General features: G+C 44.5%; 1 protein-coding gene across 2 annotated transcripts in view; it reads right to left on the minus strand.

The window, feature by feature from the left end:
- VWF (von Willebrand factor) overlaps nt 1-17,181 on the minus strand; it is a 139,974-nt gene that overhangs the window by 32,594 nt on the left and 90,199 nt on the right. For both annotated transcript variants that reach the window (XM_088145230.1, XM_088145182.1), the window contains exons 32-42: nt 15,534-15,698; nt 13,140-13,183; nt 10,158-10,335; nt 7,112-7,332; nt 5,954-6,146; nt 5,107-5,448; nt 3,508-3,713; nt 2,168-2,270; nt 1,646-1,720; nt 717-821; nt 352-557 (exon numbers count right to left, since the gene is read on the minus strand). In XM_088145230.1, the coding sequence (XP_088001356.1) occupies nt 352-557; nt 717-821; nt 1,646-1,720; nt 2,168-2,270; nt 3,508-3,713; nt 5,107-5,448; nt 5,954-6,146; nt 7,112-7,332; nt 10,158-10,335; nt 13,140-13,183; nt 15,534-15,698 (1,838 nt within the window). The remainder of the gene's footprint in view (nt 1-351; nt 558-716; nt 822-1,645; nt 1,721-2,167; nt 2,271-3,507; nt 3,714-5,106; nt 5,449-5,953; nt 6,147-7,111; nt 7,333-10,157; nt 10,336-13,139; nt 13,184-15,533; nt 15,699-17,181) is intronic.

A 17,181-nucleotide genomic window follows, 5' to 3' on the forward strand; every position in this document is an offset into this window, starting at 1 on the left:
TTGAATAGACCTTGATGTTCAGAGCACCTTGAATGGCAAGGAAACAACACCAAAGGAAATAAAACCACAGTGCAGACCAGAAGCTAATGCATACATAATTTGGACACATGATGCATTGGGAAAAAAACCCTCATTTGAAAAAGAGGCCACAGTAAACAAGACCGGGGCTCTAGATATTCTCCCTGATGACACCATCATGAGTCTGCAAGATCTCAAAGCAGCTGCTATGGACAGACAGTCCTGGCGAAAGGATCGCCACTGGGTCACAAAGAGTGGACTAGCAACTAGAAGATAGTTTGACAGATACGGCCCACGGGAAAGACCAGAGCTGATGGCTTGGTCTGGTTTTACCTGCTCTGGGATGCAAGTGGTAGAGGTGCAGCCACAGTCATTCGTGACGGAGGATGAGAGGTAGCCTGGCGGGCAGGTCACTGTCGAGTTGCTGCAGCTACAAACACACTGATATTCATCGCAGCACTGAGTCTTCTTCACAGTCAGTTCACGGTGTGACGGGCAGGACGGCCTGGGCTGTGACCTGCAGGCCTCCTTTTTACAGACTGTCAACCAAATCAGAAAACCCAAATAGTGCGCGGCAGAGGTTTTTCCCATGTTATAGGAAGTGGGGAAGGAAGATGTATAGGAAACTTATACAAGAGGCCAAAGAGGGGAAATATCAGGAAGTAAACCCAGCATTTGGTGCTTCAAGGGAATATTACCGCAAGCATAGTCTGGTCGACATCCTCCAGGATTTGTCTGGATCAGTTGGAGACCATTTTCACACTGAGGTATTAGAGGCAATTTACAAGTGGTCAGATCGCAGACTAAACACAGAAAAAACAAGAGAGAGATTATAACATGCAACAAGCCACAGTGCAGGATCTATTCAGAGCTCTAAGTAACCAACTTGCCTGTTGCCAACCGTGAAAAGATGGCCTGACCAAGGCCACCAACCGCCCCACCCCAGCCCCAACCTGCCCTTCGCCCACGCCAAGAACTCATCAAGCTGCGCCAAGACGGCGATCTTCTGAAAGAGAAGAGGTGGAGCAGATGAAGTTTCAAGAGGAGGCGGGAGAGTTAGGTGGGGGCAGGAAGGCTCGCCACTGGTAGCCGGAGAGGAAGAAGCAGTTCAGAAGGTGGTTCAGGGAGGAAAAATGCAAAGGTAGAAGATAAAACTCCCTGTGTGCGGGCAGATCCAGAAGTCAGTGAGAGCATGAGAAAAGGCCTGAAGCTAACTGGAGAAATGAAATGATAAGGCAGAAAACAGAATAAAGAGCAGAAGAACATAAAGAGTGCCCACTATAAGACGAGATAAAGGTAAGAATAGGTGAAATACAATAGAATTCAGAATAAGGAAGCCAGGTGCTAAGTGTCTCTGTAAAAGCATGAAAGGTCAAAATAAGGTAAACTATAAAAACACAGAGAAGAATGGCCTCCTAGAAGTATAGAAATCTTAAATCTTAATTTCTTCCTGTTTCACCAGCATATATTTGTCCTTTGTGGTCTATAACACCTAGAAGCTTTCTTTTATTATTATTATTTAAAAAAACAAAAGCAAAGCAGTCCGAGTTGGAATTCTTAGGAAGCTGGACTCCTCTAGATGGCAACGTCTACCACGTGCCCGTGACAATGGCTGTCAGGGACCTACCGCATTCAAAGACCGGGCAGCACTGACTGGAATCCCTCTGCAGTCTTGGAGCCTCGCAGGGGCCACAAAGAATGGCTGAGAAAGAGACAGAGAGAATGAGTCACATGCATCGACATCCCAAGCGGGCGAGCCAACTTCTAGGAATTCTCGAGGGCCGTTTTGTTCTCCGGACAGAACAATTCCCGCGTTTGGCACATCCCGCTGAAAAACCAAACAAACCCCTCCAACCACAGGAATGTCAGAGATTCAGAGCAGAGGCCTCAGGTGGGAAGAAGGGAGAAGAGGCGGGGAAGACCTGCTTCCTGAAACACCGAGCCATGCGCGAGGCACCTCAAAATGGGTCTGAAATCAGGACTTGGGAAGAGGCGCACGAAAGGCACGGCTCCGCTAACGAATCTGCAGCACCTTCGTCTCTGCTCTGAAGACGCGAAGGGCCGTCTTGAGAGCGGTGCAAGCAGAAAGCCCGCGCGGGGGCCTCGCCTGAAGATCTCCAAGGGGGCTCCAAAAGAGGGTTTGGCTTACGCTTGGCGGTGGTGCACGGCTGAGCAGCGCAGCTTATGGTCCTGTTCTCCAGGCACATGCAGACCTTGCAGGGCTCCATGGGAGGAATCCACGTGTCCAAGGGCTATTGAAAAAGAAGGGAAACCTTCGGATTGGTTTGGAAAGCCAACGCATTTGACACGAGATACAGATAATTTTAGGACACTGCCTTTTTTCCCAGTTTTACGAGTGCGCTCCTAAAAGTACTGGAAGAAAGAGAACATGTTGCTATTAGTTAAATAAAGCATACCAAATATTGACTCAATAAGACAAGTAAAGCCAGGCCTTGGAAACTCTCAGGACATATAATGTTTCACATTATTCCTTGGTCATGCATTTTATAACAAAGGCACACCAGCCTATTTTATACTAAAAACGTTCCAGATTCCTCCTTCAGCATGTCCTTTTCTAAGAATATAGGCTGATGGTAAACAGACGCTGCGTTACATACTGTAAATCCTTAGAGATGCTACTAAAAAGCAATAAATAACTCTTGAGAGCAATTGATACAAAGGTGTTCTACAGATGGAGCAAAATGAGAGAAAGTATTAAATAGTCTAATGCTAGCCCTGCTCACGAGCTGAACCCTAGGAGTTTCGTTTACTATGTATACCTAGGATTTTTGCCAAAAATTCCACTTTGAAAAGGTCCCTGTGATATAACATTTATTTAATTATATGTCATCTATAAGACTATGTGGAACTTTCCAGAAAAGGATGGGCGGGTGAAGGAGAGAAGGCCCAACCGAGTAAGGATGAGGAACTCACAGATTCCTGGCCCTGGTCCCCCTGTGAACGGGACCGCTTGGAAGTTCACACTGTGTGGGGCTGGACCCCCACGCGCATTACAGAGGAAGCCTGGAATAAGTGTGAACACAGTAAAGAAACAGAGAGAAGGATCCATAAAATTATCTCCCCAAACTCAAGGAGAATGGAAAAGACCGGCCCCGCCTATCCACAAGGGGTGGCCCGCCTGATGGCTCTCCCAATGGAGCTCTTGGGTCCCCTAATATGTTAAAGGCGACTGTCAGCCAGCCAAAAGCGGCTCATTGTGACACGAAGGAAAAGCCAAGAGCATGTCCTGGGATTGAGTAACAGGAATACCAGGAGTTGTTATTTTTTGTATAGTTATAGAATTCATTGCCACTAGATGTGACGACAGCCCTCAGCCCGTAAGGCTTTAAGATGGACTTCACACATTCTCCCGGGGAACAAATCAACCATCCACCCCGGAGCACGGCCCGGCTCCTATGGAAGCTGCTCGGTCTCCCTGCCGGTTCCCATGTCCTCGGAAGACGGCGGGAGCCAAGGGCGAACGCCCACCTGATGGCGAGCTCCATCTTCGCTGATGCACTGGGAGCAGATGTCGTCATGAACGCAGCCGCCATCTAGGGTGACTTGTCCCTGGGGACAGAAGCAGCCCTCCGTGGGGTAGTCTGTGCAGATCTGCATGTTGGTCCCGTTCTCACAGTGTTTTGTGCAGCCTTTCTGGCAGTGCTGATAGATCAGGGAGGGCGGGCATTTCATGGCTGCAGAGGTCAAGAAAGCAAAGGAAATAAAACAAAGGCCATTGGAAAATAAACCGAATAGCCCTGGCAGACTGCAAATTAGTAAGAAAGGGTCAGTGTAAAATTAGGCTAAAAATAAACAAACAACCTCTAATCCACCCTGGATGCTTGAACTAGGTTGGAAAAAAAAATCTAATTCTGCTAAGTACAATTCCTGCCAATAATGAGAAATGCCAAGAATGCCGCTTCAGATTTTGATTGTGGGACACTGCTGAGCAAATTCAACGTTAAAGTGCAAAAGAAGCAGTCTGTTTCGGACCTACTTAAAATAATACCTTGGGTATTAACTAAAGAAATAACTACAGAAATGTTTTCCACCCTGGACAAAGTCAGTCTTCTCTTTCTGTGCGTGCTTCTTCCTTAAAGGCTTGAGAAAGTGCTCCAACTTTGGTGAGAGAAATCCAACAACAGAAAACCCCACCAATCTTCTTGATGGGAATTTGTTAGGTACACGTGGCGGGAAGTGATGGACCAAAAGCCTGAGTAGCCTCTTCCCCTACTTCAACTCTGGAGGGGCCCCAGATGATCATACTGAGGCTCTCAGAAGATTTTTGAAAGAAACAGTCAGTGCCTAAATCTAAATTCAGAAAGATTTTTAGACTTTTTTTAAAAAATCAGTATATTAAATATATTAACAGCACACTTGGGTCCCAAAGTGGCAGCTGAAAGATTTGCAAAAGTAATAGTAGTACCACTAGTAGGAGGATGAGGAGGATTTAAAAAGCAAACTTTTCTAGTGAACATTCAATCTGCTTTAGGGAATGGGCCAACGATTAGGGAATAAATGGATAACTAGAGTGGGAGGACGTCCAATTACAACCCTAAACCGGAGCCTCCAGGGCTGCGGTGTTGGCTAGAGAATGTGCGATAAGGTGGACAACACACATTTTTCACGCATTTGACTTTTCCAACACATTTGCAAATTGACGTGGAAGCATTCCAAATGAGTGTGAGGTTGGAAAAATAAGAAATTGAGAGGAAAAAGATTAATCGATCCCCACCATCCAGAGTATTTAGTCCAGGTGGTTTCAAAAGCCACTCTGTTCAGAAGCGGAACTGCTCCAAATGACAAGAAACTGGGAACAAATCAGATTTGGGTCTGATTTTCTAAAGGCTAAATCTTAGCCTTGACATAAATTACTTTAAGTGTCAGCCACTATTTTTATTATTAATATTAGAGAATGAATAATGGTTAGAATGAAAGGGCACAGAGTGAAATGAAGTCACGGGCGTTGCTTACATTGGCAGACCAAAAGGTCCTGCTTTTTTATTTAACTTTAAAGGCCATATAAGGAAATTCAAGGCAGTGTCAAAACAAAGGCGGCCTTCTTATCAGAAGGAGTGAAATTCTCACCACAGAAGTCCGGGGTTCTCCAGTCCACACAAACTCCGTGCACTCGGCAAAGATGGGCGTAGGACGCTATAACCTCACACACTTCCTCCCCGAAGCAGTTGTTTTCTTCACACGCTGCGTAGAACGTGTTTGGAGGAATGACCTGATGGCAGTCGTAAAAAGAAGGCGAAAGCAAGAGGCTGCAGCGCGTGGTGGCGTGCGCAGCACAACTCTCGGCCCGCCTCTCCTTGCAGATCCTGCCGGGTTGCTTGACGGTCCAGTCCTGGATGAAAGTGCTGATGTCACGAGCGATGGAGTCATTCTTTAGCAGCAGGTCATTCCCGCTGTTTTGGTCACAAACCCCTAAACGAAACACACGGGAAAGAAGTCTGCAATTCCGCAACACAGACCGCTGGGACTGAAAAGGCCGTTCTGCCTGGAAGGGCATAAAATGAGCCCGCTCAGAATGTCTGCTCATCCACCCACCTTGTCAGCCCCTCTCCTAGACTCCAGCGGAGGTCTCCATTGATCAAAAACAACAAAACTGTTTTTGTGTAGAGAGTTTGGCATGTGGGCATTTCTTGATAAAGCAGTGTGAACACTGACTCGTTTTAGACTTACCACCTTGCCGCATAGAGGAATACAGGACACCCGCAGCTTAACAGGCTAACAGCGGAAGGGGCGCCTTCCATTGCAGCAGAACCTCTGTTAAATCCAAATGGTATTTTACACATTTGTAAAAGACAAAGTGCATTTAACAGAAGTCCACTGAATCAAGGATTTACTACGTAGTTATTAAAGTGCAAAGAGCCTTGGTAATTGCTGAACAATCAGAAATGGCACTTCAGGAGTGTTTTTTCTAACATACCACAAAGTCCATACATTTTTGAGGCAAAACTCTTTGGGCTAAGTTGCAATGTGAATTCATTGTTGCTTGGAGTGAAGGCAATGGTGTGGTCCTCTTGCAAGAACTTGACTTCATGCATTATTGTCCCGTAGACATTAACTTCAACTTGACCGTTACTGTATGGGGGAATAACTGCTTTGCCATTCACAGCCACCTGTTTTGAAGAGTTGGGTAAAGAAAAATAAGACCACAGAAGTCAGGCACTTCAACTATGAAACAACAGGAATCGGAAGAGGCAGCTAAAATCCACAATCAGGTTGAGAACACAGTATACAAGAGGATGCTTGAATGGAAGGACAGCTGTCCTGGGTGGGAAGCTCACCTTGTCTTCCCAGCTGGTGGAAGGATGGCAGGTGATACGAGCCCCAAAAGTGTGTGTGTGTGGGGGGGGGGTGCTGATCTTTTCTGGCATGGCTGCCACGTTTGCGGCATACCGGACCTCTGGGGCGACAGATCACGAACAGCGCTTTGCAGGGGCTACTGATTCACACAAGGCTGTCTAAAGCAAGCCACCACAATTAAATGGCAATCTGTTCTGAATTACCCTGTTTTGCCCTGGAATTTGGGTTTTGTCCAGATCCAGAGCACAGCCTGACAGTATATTCCTTTTATATGGAAGGACGATTCACTCTTGTACATCAAGACTGATTACTGCAAATGTGGTTGGAGTCTTTTTATAATGTGATCTCTCTTTGAATGAATGAAAGCCATTTACTTATCTGAAAGGAAGTAGGGGGGGATTTTGGGATAACTCCATTCACCTGAAGTTCTTTACTACCAAGAGTAAATCTTGTCTCTCTGATCTCACTGACGCTGCAGAGACATTGGGAGCTCATGATACGAACAAACTGAAAACATGGGCAGACATTCAAGCAAGGAATGCTTGTTTGTCAAGCAGGATCCTCAATGCCAACGTTGTGACTCCTACTTCCTTTCCTTTCGCTGGCTCCAACCTACTTGTTTTGCCTCAAAATGAAGCTTGCTGGGCATTTTAGCCACCAGTCATTGTACTGTATTTGTTGACTCACCTCTCATGGATCCATCATAATTAAATCAAAATAAAAAGGAGCCACCTTGTCACTTGACCTACCATCATTTTTTCCCATGTCTATCTCTTACCGTCATGTTGCTGTAGAGCTGCACAGAGAAGCCCTTGTATGTGACCTCCATGGCATTCATGCAGTTGAGTTTGGGGGCTGAGCTGCATGCTCCATTGTGAAGAAGCACTTGAATATCGTCGTCTTTGTCTTCAAACAAGGTGTAAGAACAGTTGCCCGTTAGCTTAAAATCCAGTCCATCAAAGGTGACAATATGTCTGGTTGAACTTCCCATGCATGTGCCTATAAAGAGGAAGTTAAAATATGACCTTCAGATGACATTATTTATTTGTCACATATCCCTTTCTCTTTTTTTGCTGCACACGTGTAAGACAACAGGGAAACGTCAGCAATCACACTTATTGTGGCTACTTCAGGAACCCCACTGCGTGCAGCTCTCCAAGTAAGGAGGGTTGCAGGAGTCAGAGGACCTAAAGGCTGTTACGACTTTGCTAGCTGTTGCTTTCTCCAGTCCAATTCCTGGTTTGAAAAGTTCACTGTAGAAACAAGCTCAGTTGCTGGTCGACTGCTCACCCTTGCCCCCCAGTTCAACTATCAGCTGGCTTTTGGATGTGGGATCAGGACCCGTTGGCCCAACGACAGCTACGCTGCACCTCTCTAGTCACCGTCCTTGTAGCTGGATGGCTGTGAGTTAAGAGATCAGCAACTCTGGTGGGCCACCATTCCCCAGCTGCTGTTCCATGCCCTCTGCCCCTATACTCCTACCCCCCCCCGCAGGACTCTGTTAAAATGTTGTGGGATTGACTGAAATATGGGAATATCTTTTAATATCAAATGGGGACTTCTCAGAATGTTATCTGCATTTCAGCGTGAAGACGGTCCTTCAACAGGAAAGCAAATCTGGCAGAGGAACGACTATTTATACAAATGCGCCCCACCACAAGCTTAAGGAAAAGAATGTTTGCCCTCACTGAGAAAATGAATGTCTTCAATTATGTTCTGGGATATGGAGCCTTTGCTCTGTGCTATTTCTCTTCATAAAAGTCCCCTAAGAAACACACCCTTGGAGGCAGAAAACAATTTACTTTGGAAGAAGAAACATTAAGATTTTTAAAATCAACTGGTGTTCCCTAAAAGTTAGGAAAGAAATGCCCCATTTCTTTCAATATATATTTCATTTACAATGCAGTGTGAAGCAAGACATCTCAAAAGCCCTCCAATTATATCTTTCCTGCCAACCACACCTTTGAAGGCAAATAGTCTCCGAGGGCAGAGGGAAGGGGATCCCGGAGAAAACGGTGTCCAGCTGTGATCCAGAAGTGCAACTTGCAGCTGGGTGTGTGTGTGTGTGTGTGTGTGTGTGTGTCTGTTTCTTCTGCACAGATCTTATTAAAAAGTGGATGAAGGCAACCCTACTGGGTGATGGAAGAAGACTGCCACCAACAAAGAAATGCGCTCAGGAAAACCTACCAGGACAGGCAGGGAATTTTCCTCATTTCAAACATTTTTGTAGCATCTATTACTTTAATAACTGAAACTCAGGCCAGAGCAAGAGATGTGTTCCATCGTAAATAGCCAGAGTTTTGACACAGGCAAAGTTTTCCGAAAGGCGATGCTTGTCGGGGAGGGTATGAGGATTGAGGCCCTGGGTTGGACCACAAGGCCGCCAAGGTCCTTCCCAACCTTAGGACTCCACGAAGCCTGCCTGGGACCATTCCCACGACACTCTGTTCTCCTCTAAAAATGGAGGCCAAGCAGTGACTTCTTTGTGGAAAGACAATTCAGCCTGAAACGACAGAAAGATCTACCTTCCCGAAAACTAGAAGGTTCCAGAGCTCAATTTTCTCTGACAGGCTGATTTTCTACAGGCAGGAAATAGACGTGGAGATTGATCTGGTGAAGCCATCTCCAGTGACCTGAGTCCTGCTACACCCTAAAATGGCAGTGCCCAGAGAATCACCGATAACTGAAAAGTTAAGAAAACGAGCTTCTCTGCAAATAAAGACAAAGGATCCCTGGGCTCCATGCAGCCCTTGACAGATATTTTTGAAAATGGTCCGCCTTCCATCAATAAAATTTAAATATAAAAATAACCAAAGAGTATTTAAACCTTTAACATGAACATTTGAAGACCCAAGCATACATAAGGAAGATCAGAACAAAAATACAAAGCATGTCACAAAACCACAATGGTGCTCAGTTTATGTCCTTGACAGCTTTCAAAGGGGTTTCTATAACCTTGAAAGCAGCTTACTTCTATGAGTTCTTGTTTCTGTGTCAATTAATACAATTCAAATCCTTGGCAGTAAATCACTTGATTGTAAATCCCGGGTGTCAAATACTGTTGCTCAGTGTGGAGGTTTTGTCACATAACTCTTTGCTTTCAAGAGCAGAAGGGTTCCTTGTATTCCACTCCACACTTCACATGGTTGCCAGAAGGCACTCTATATTTGTCCCCTTCACAAGCTCTGCACTTGCATATAAAGATCAGAAAGTACAGCTGAAAATTACAGCCCTGAGCCCTAACTAGCTGGAGAAATCCACCAGTCAGGGCAGTTGGACTCCAGAACATAGTGGCCAATCCTGGGGCCAATAATTGAAGACCATCAACGTTTGGGAAGATTTATGGAATCCTGAAGTTTTCCCACAGCAGAATGAACATTTGAAGCGTATGGAAGAGGCTCTGGGACAGTGATGTCTCCAAAGTATGCCAGAGGCTATGACACATGTGCACTGAAGTTCAGACATGCACTAGAACATTACGTGGCTGTGTATGTTTGCCGTGGGCTTTAGATTCACAAGGAGGATGACATTACAAGGTTCTGCATTTAGCTGCCTCTTTTTAATAAATTGAACTTCTTCCCTCTCCTTTCTTTTCCCCAAAACCATACTGGCAGATTATCCTTTGCTTTGGATTGGTGGTGACCTCCTCTTTCCCTTTTTTTTTTGGCAGAGGAAAAATGTCTTCAAGGTTCTGCTAGATGGTCATTTCCTGGGAAGTGTTAGAAGATGTTGCCTGGCACTAAATACTATGTTCTAATCAGCTGAAGCTCCTTCTCTGAACTTTTAATTCTCATGTGGTCATATGTTGCAGAAAAACTACTCACATGGACACACCCAACGGCAGCCGCATGTTTCTTCCACTTTAACAGCAGGGAAATTGTTGTGACATGTTGGCTTGGCCATCTTCTCACAAATATATCGGTGGCTGTTCAGTTCTGTGCGGCCACCCGGTAAGCAAGTCACAATATAACACCGATCCAGCAGCTTCCATTTGTCACCGGGCTGTACAAAATGACACACCAAAGTTAAAATAGGATCTGAGATTAAGAAAACCCTCAAGGGACACTCCATCAAGTGGTTTCTGTTCAGTAGGCACCAAACTGTGATTTACCATCTAAAGGTGCATGGGAGAAGACATTCTGCTAAACAGTAACAAAATTCAGCATATTTTGCCTAGAAAAGATTAATGGGGTAGAATTGCTTTCCCCAAACTTGGGTGTCTTCCTAATGTGTAAGCTTTCGTTCGCAGACAGCATGGCCATTGCTGACAATTCTGGAAGTCCATGCACCTGGAAGGGCTCCAAACTGGGGAGAGTTGGTGTGCAGAAATACTGGACATAAATCAGTCCAAGTGAGTTCACTTTCCACTGATTTCAGTGGGATAATTCTTTCTCTCTGGAATTCATAGGACTTGATTATTAACTTTGATTCATTATGTGCTAGATTCCTAAACAATTACCATGTGGAAACAGTTTGATGGGTGAAAACAATGCTTGGTGTTATACCGGTTAGCATACCTTCCATATATTTTAAAAAATAATAACATAAGAAAAATGTTCTCAACTCTAGAAGAGAAAAAAATGACATTACTATTCAGGAACAAAAAACTCTTTAAGTGCTTCTAAGCAGAAAGTCTTGAGCTATGGCAGGAAGAAATACTGTTAATCCGGACCCTTGATGAAGAAACAGGACGCTTCAAGACCTGAGATACCTTCTAGTTATTCCCCGGTAAAAGTATCTATTTTGCAAGAGTCTGTGAATTAAGATGTTCCTTGAAAGAATCACAGCCTAAACTTTACTTCCCAGCAGTGAGTGTGGAGACTTGTTTTATCCATTCACTCAGCCCAGAACAGGGTGACCAGAAAGCTAGTTCCACTGAACCAAGCCTTGCTTCCCAACTCCATCCGCGCCCACTCTGGCAGTTTTATTGCATCTGAGCGGGCCTGCAAATGCTGCAGAATCTCCATCCATCAAACCCGGTGGAAGAAATACTTTCCCACTGCTGTAGGACCTTCTTGCAGCCAAGTTACTGCAGAACAATCATCCCCACGCTGCCCACCCAAACATATTGGGGAAAATTATATTGCTGCATTTTCCAATAATAAAAGTGGCTCGGCTGCTCTTGGCAGAGATGGAAGGATTTAGTTCCATGAATTCCTCAGCCTGATAGAAGTAAAAAAGCTTGGCAGAAGAGGGTCTGTGTTTCTTTCATTAGCGTATGCTCTGTTTATGAGATGCCAAATCATTTAAGAACTTTATAGGGGAAAATAGGCAAATTTGTCTATGAAAAATAAATTAGAAAACATCTTGAATGAACCAAGGACTCAATGGAACCAACAACACCAAAGGACATAATACAAGCCTTCCCCCTACAGACGGAAAGTCACAAAAACAGTCAGGGCAACCACCGACTCCAACTTCATCCTGCCAGAAAAGAACTGAGGCAGGCTATCTCATAGCAATGCAGGATGGACGGACTCATATTTAGCCTCAAAAAGCCTGCACCTGGATTTGCTCCTAGTCAATAGGGAAGACTTAGTGCTGTAGGTAAAAGACAGGTAGCAGGAACTCTGGGAACAAAGCGTGTATCTTGAATTTTACAAAAGCAGATGTTAATAATCTCAGAAGAATGGTAAGTAGGATCCTATTGCTGGAGAAACCAAGAACGACTAGAAACTCCTATGAAATGACGCAGAAGAAACTGGGCATGTTTAGCCCTGAGGTGAAAGGCCTGAGGAAGGATAGAAGATCTTTCTCCAAATACCTGGAAGGGTGTCACATAATGCAAGACAGGAAATAATGGATTTAGGCTATCTGAAGACAGATTCTGACTGAATGTTACAAGAACTTCCTCACAGTAAGAGCAGACTGACTATGGATCCAATGGTGGGAGGGTGGTGGGTTCCCCTTCCCTGGAGGTGTTCAAACAGAGACTAGGTGGTCCCTCCCAAGAGTAGGACTCTGTAAAACATTTGCATTTTATTTACTTCGTATAGCTCTATTCCACTTTGCCTTCTCCAATTTTTCCCCGCTACGAACCCTTGTGAGGTAGGTTGGGCCAAGAAAGAGCAACTGGCACAAAGTAACCCAGGAAACTTCTATGGGTAAAGGAGGACTTGAACCTGGGTCTCCCCAACTGTAGTCCAGCATCTTACCCATTACACCACACTGTGGTACATGGAGCTATTTGCAATGACTGGGATCAGCCCTTTGAATCTGTGAGCAAGAGAGCATCATGGATCTATGAAGACTCAGATCACGAGTCTCCTTAGCCCATGGTTACCTCCTATGGCTAAGAAAAGCTGATAGCAAATGCTGATTTAATTAGAGATACTGCAGAGATACTGTGATCATCCAAACACGGACTCTGCTCTCACTCAAAGCCTTTTCCCTTTATATTTTCAGGGTCATCACATTGAAATTCTACAATAAAGAAGCTTCACCCAGCAGTAGAGACTGAAAAGTTACGAAGCAAATACGCTGATAGAGATCCAAAAAATGATATGTCACTAGGTTTGAAATATTTTCTCTATATATGTTTTCACAGTATTGCATTATTATTTGCAGGATGACTGAAACTGTTGGCTGACTTTAAATGGTACCTTGGAGAGAGAAGGGGCTGAGGGGATCAGGTGTGGTCCTCGTTTAGAACCTGAGTTGTTTGCTTGCTGATGGAGGCTTTATGGACCCAAAGTCACTGGATCTTGAGCGGACCCACTAAACCAGTCCTCTCCCACCCTGTGGACTGGCCATCCGTAACAGGCAATGTATCTAAAACTCATAAAATGTAGGAACAACATACTTACTGCTCTTATATTCCCCTCTTCATCTATACACTCCCGTGCAGTCTCTGAAAAGGAAGCAATCAAAAGACATTCGTAAGACATCATCATAAAGCTTGAGATAAAAATCACACCGAAACAGATATATAAGTCGCTGGGAGTCCAGCAACATATAATTTTTCATTATTATAGTCGATCGCACAGTCAACCAGATGTTCAGACTGGATGTGGCATTTTGATCCACCTAGAGAGTCCTTCCCAAGGACCTGGGAGAGGCAGATGTTGTTTGATGGCGTTAAAGGTATCGTCGTAGGATGGAGGCTGTTCCAAGCAAAGCCGCCTTCTGCAATGGACTGACGGTGATTTTGTCCATGCCAAAGGTCTTCGAGTGATGCTCCAGATGTTTTGGGATTGCACCCAAGGCGCCTGTTACTACTGGTACTATCTTTGCTTTCTTTTGCCATAGTTGTTCTACTTCTATTTGCAGGTCTTTATATATCGTGTTTTCTCCAGTTCTTCCTCTTCTGTTCTGCTGTCTCCAGGTATCCAGACTTTTTTGTCTTTCTTATCAACAGTTGTTGTTGGTGTTGTTATCATCATCTAAGCACCCCCTCTCTTTTTAACTAAGATGTGATGGAGCCGCAATATGAAATAAATTTTGAATCAAATTATTTCCTAAATCTGACCACTAAAACTGAGATTGCACCACAGATGATCTCAGAGATTCAGGGCCAGTTGGTATAGTAGAACCTGAGTCAAAATTGAGATGGTGACTTTTCTCCAGTCCTTTCTCTCATATGCCTGGCAAAATTCTTTCAAGATTGCTGTGCCAAACAAAGTTCTTCCCTTCTCCTTGCAATCTGAAGAAAATATGGCATCTTGTGGATGACATCATGTGGATCTGCAAGGGGCAGAACGGGGTCACCCAAGGAATCCCTGGATCGAAGCTCTAGAAGCGTTGGGATGGGTGAGGATGGGTGAAAGTGGAGGCCACGTTTGCCTCCGGGCAGGAGGATTGGAAGTTTTGCTCAACAATCATTCCTGCCAACCTCTGGCCTTGGCATCTGGGCTGAAGGGGCCAAAGACAGCAACGGGCGTCGCTGCCAGGGCGGAAGCGCAAAGTCTGGACTGTTTCAGACCAGGATACTGTCCTGGGAGGTCAGGCACGAGAGCCAGTGTGGTATCCTGGCTAAAGGGCTGAGCAAGAAACTGGGAGATGGTGAGGAAAGCCGGCTGGGGGACCTGCAGCCGGTCCCTCTCGTTCAGCCCAACCCACCTCACAGGGTTGTTGTTGTGGGGAAAATTGGAGGAGCAGGCATTAGATTTGTACGTTGCCTTGAGCCGACCAAAAGTAAAGGCAGGATAAATAAATAAAACGGAATGTGCTGCTGATCACTCTCCTTAGCGTGAAGCACCCTCCTCCCCAACCATGAGCAATTCTTCAGAAGACTCACGTGCAAAGGACAAAAAACCATGAAATCCTGCCGTGAGATCCCTGGTCAAGGAGCCACTCTCAGCTCCTTACATAGTTCTTGCACGGCTCCTCTTGTGGGAGGTGGGGTTGCTACTCCGGTAACGGAGCACTTGATTAGCCTGGGTTGTTTTTCGACAGACTGGTGCTTCTAATTTGCCGTCGTTTCCTCTGCTGATGGGGATATCCAGGAAGGGTAGCGTGCTGTTGTTTCTTCTGCCCTTGTTTCCTCCCACAAGAGGAGCTGGGTCAGATCGTTATTCAGACAAGCACAAATGCACGGCAGCAACCCAAAATAGCAGAAAGAGGAACCAGAGCCCTGCTACAGTTCAACCCTGAGCTGCATATACTCTCTTCCATCGACGCTCATATTTAGAAGCCGCCACCTTATACAGAGGCCACCGTTCGCTTCACCTGTAAAGAGGATGCTTTTCCACCTCTGTCAATAACGACGATGACTAAGATCCAATATATTCCTTGAATGCCCTTGTCGCCTTTTAAGCCTCTGCAAACATTCACATTGAACAATTAACTAATTAACTGAGAAATCCTGTCTGGGCACCATAACCTGGGCCCCAGTCCTTGATTGCTTTTAATAAGATTCACCCTTCGACTACATGAGGGGTAATTTTAAAGAGGATATTCTGAAGTACTAACTTGCAAAGATAGGTTTGCTGTCATCTGCATTATGAAAACAGAATTTCTGTTTAAAACAATAAAAGAAACAAAAGAGGCAGTGGGTGAACTTTTAAAAACTCTTAACATGTGTGTGATTATCTAGAGCAGTGTTTCTCAACCTTGGCCACTTGAAGATGAGTGGACTTCAACTCCCAGAATTCCCCAGCCACCCAGCTGGCTGGGGAATTCTGGGAGTTGAAGTCCACTCATCTTCAAGTGGCCAAGGTTGAGAAACACTGAACTAGAGTATGAAGTGATATGGGGCTTACCTGTACAAAGTTTCGTTATAAATTCATCACCCAACGTGCTCATGGTGGAAAGATCTTCAAAGTGTTGCAACTTAATGATCATGTCTTTAGCAGACGGCCCGGCTAAAGACTTCAATTGTTCTGCATTATATTTGGTCCCAACACCAATGGGAAGCAGCGATACCCCTGGGGAAAGAAGTATATATTTAATTTCTCCTTAATTCAATTTGAACTTCAGTACAGTGTTCAAAAATACTTTGGTTAAAATCAGCTTTTGCATAATACTGATCATTATTTCCATTCTCTGTTTTCGGCATAGATTTGCCCCCCTCCCCCCCGCCAAAACAGAACAGTAACAACAAACAATATTCTCAGAAGATTTAAAAACGATGCTTTGCTGTAAAACCTCTGTTCCCATTTTATAATTAGTTAATTTCATTAAAAGAAATTAATCCGAAATAGATACGTAAACCAGCGTGGATTGAACACTGTCAGTTGCTTAACCAGCTTTGCACAACCAAGAGCTGAGCTTTGCTGTGCACCCTTTTTCCCCTTGCGAGTCTTTGCCTAACGATAATAATTAGGTCAATCAAGAATTCAGCCTTCTCAAAAGCTTTAAAATGGAAACAGACTGTAGCTTTTGTAAGAAGCTTAATTAGCCCTAAAATGCTTAATGGTGCTCCCATGGTCACATTTAATGACAGTTCCGCCCAAGAGCAGAGAACGAACTCTTTTACAGGAAGAGAAGGAAACCGTAATAATTTGAGAGCCACGTCCAATATCTGATTAAATATTTGGCAGTTTTATGTCTTCAGCTGCACTCAGAGTCTAAATTTATAATATTACATGAATAATATAATTTCACAATTCATTTAGACTATTTCACACTAAAAGGAAACTGGCTTATGGACCAATGCAGGAATTGCAATATTCCACCAACTTTGGATCCATTTTTGTTTGGCCGGTAGTTACAACAGTATTTATTTTTAACAGAGCTTGTTTTAATGTCTGTAACTAGACAAAGATTATGGAAATTCCTAAGCTTGTCAGCAAGAGTGTTGAATAGGATTATTACCAAGGGAAATAATCACTCTTTTTTCTCAATGTTAGCTATAACCACTTGTGCTTATCTTTCACAACGCAATATGAAGAGGAAATCTTACCTGAAGATTTAGACTGGGAGTAACAAATAGACACTGAGGTCAAGGCCAGGCTACATGTTACACTACAGCCACATGTAAATTATGCACAGTGACCTTTTCTCTCTTGCATGGCAACTGCAAGGGGCTGGACTTTGCACCATGTTACACAGGAGAAAAGCTTCAGCCATCTTCCTCTTCCCTCTCCCCATGGGAGTTCAATATCTGTTAACTGCTGTAGGCTGGCTTGTGGGTTGCAGCGTACCGAATATAAAATAGCAAAGCAAACAAATGTCCCTCACGAGCCAGGGGAAGAGACTGTTGCACAAAATGCTAAATATATCCTCCTTTTCTCTGCTGAAAACCTTTTCTTCTCTAGTGCACCTTGGGAAAACACTCGGGGATGCTGAAGAATGGGCTCTCCAGTCTTAACACCTACAGACTCAGGAACACATGTGTGTATATGGACTTCTGTGGCATCCATCAATGTATAAAGCAGGGCAAATATATTTCAGCACAGAAGAGCGGGG

This window comes from Python bivittatus, unplaced genomic scaffold, assembly GCF_059951505.1.
Source record: "Python bivittatus isolate LINGU-HERP-01145 unplaced genomic scaffold, Pbiv_v1 ctg000010_np1212, whole genome shotgun sequence".
In the NCBI taxonomy this organism is placed as follows: Eukaryota; Metazoa; Chordata; class Lepidosauria; order Squamata; family Pythonidae; genus Python; species Python bivittatus.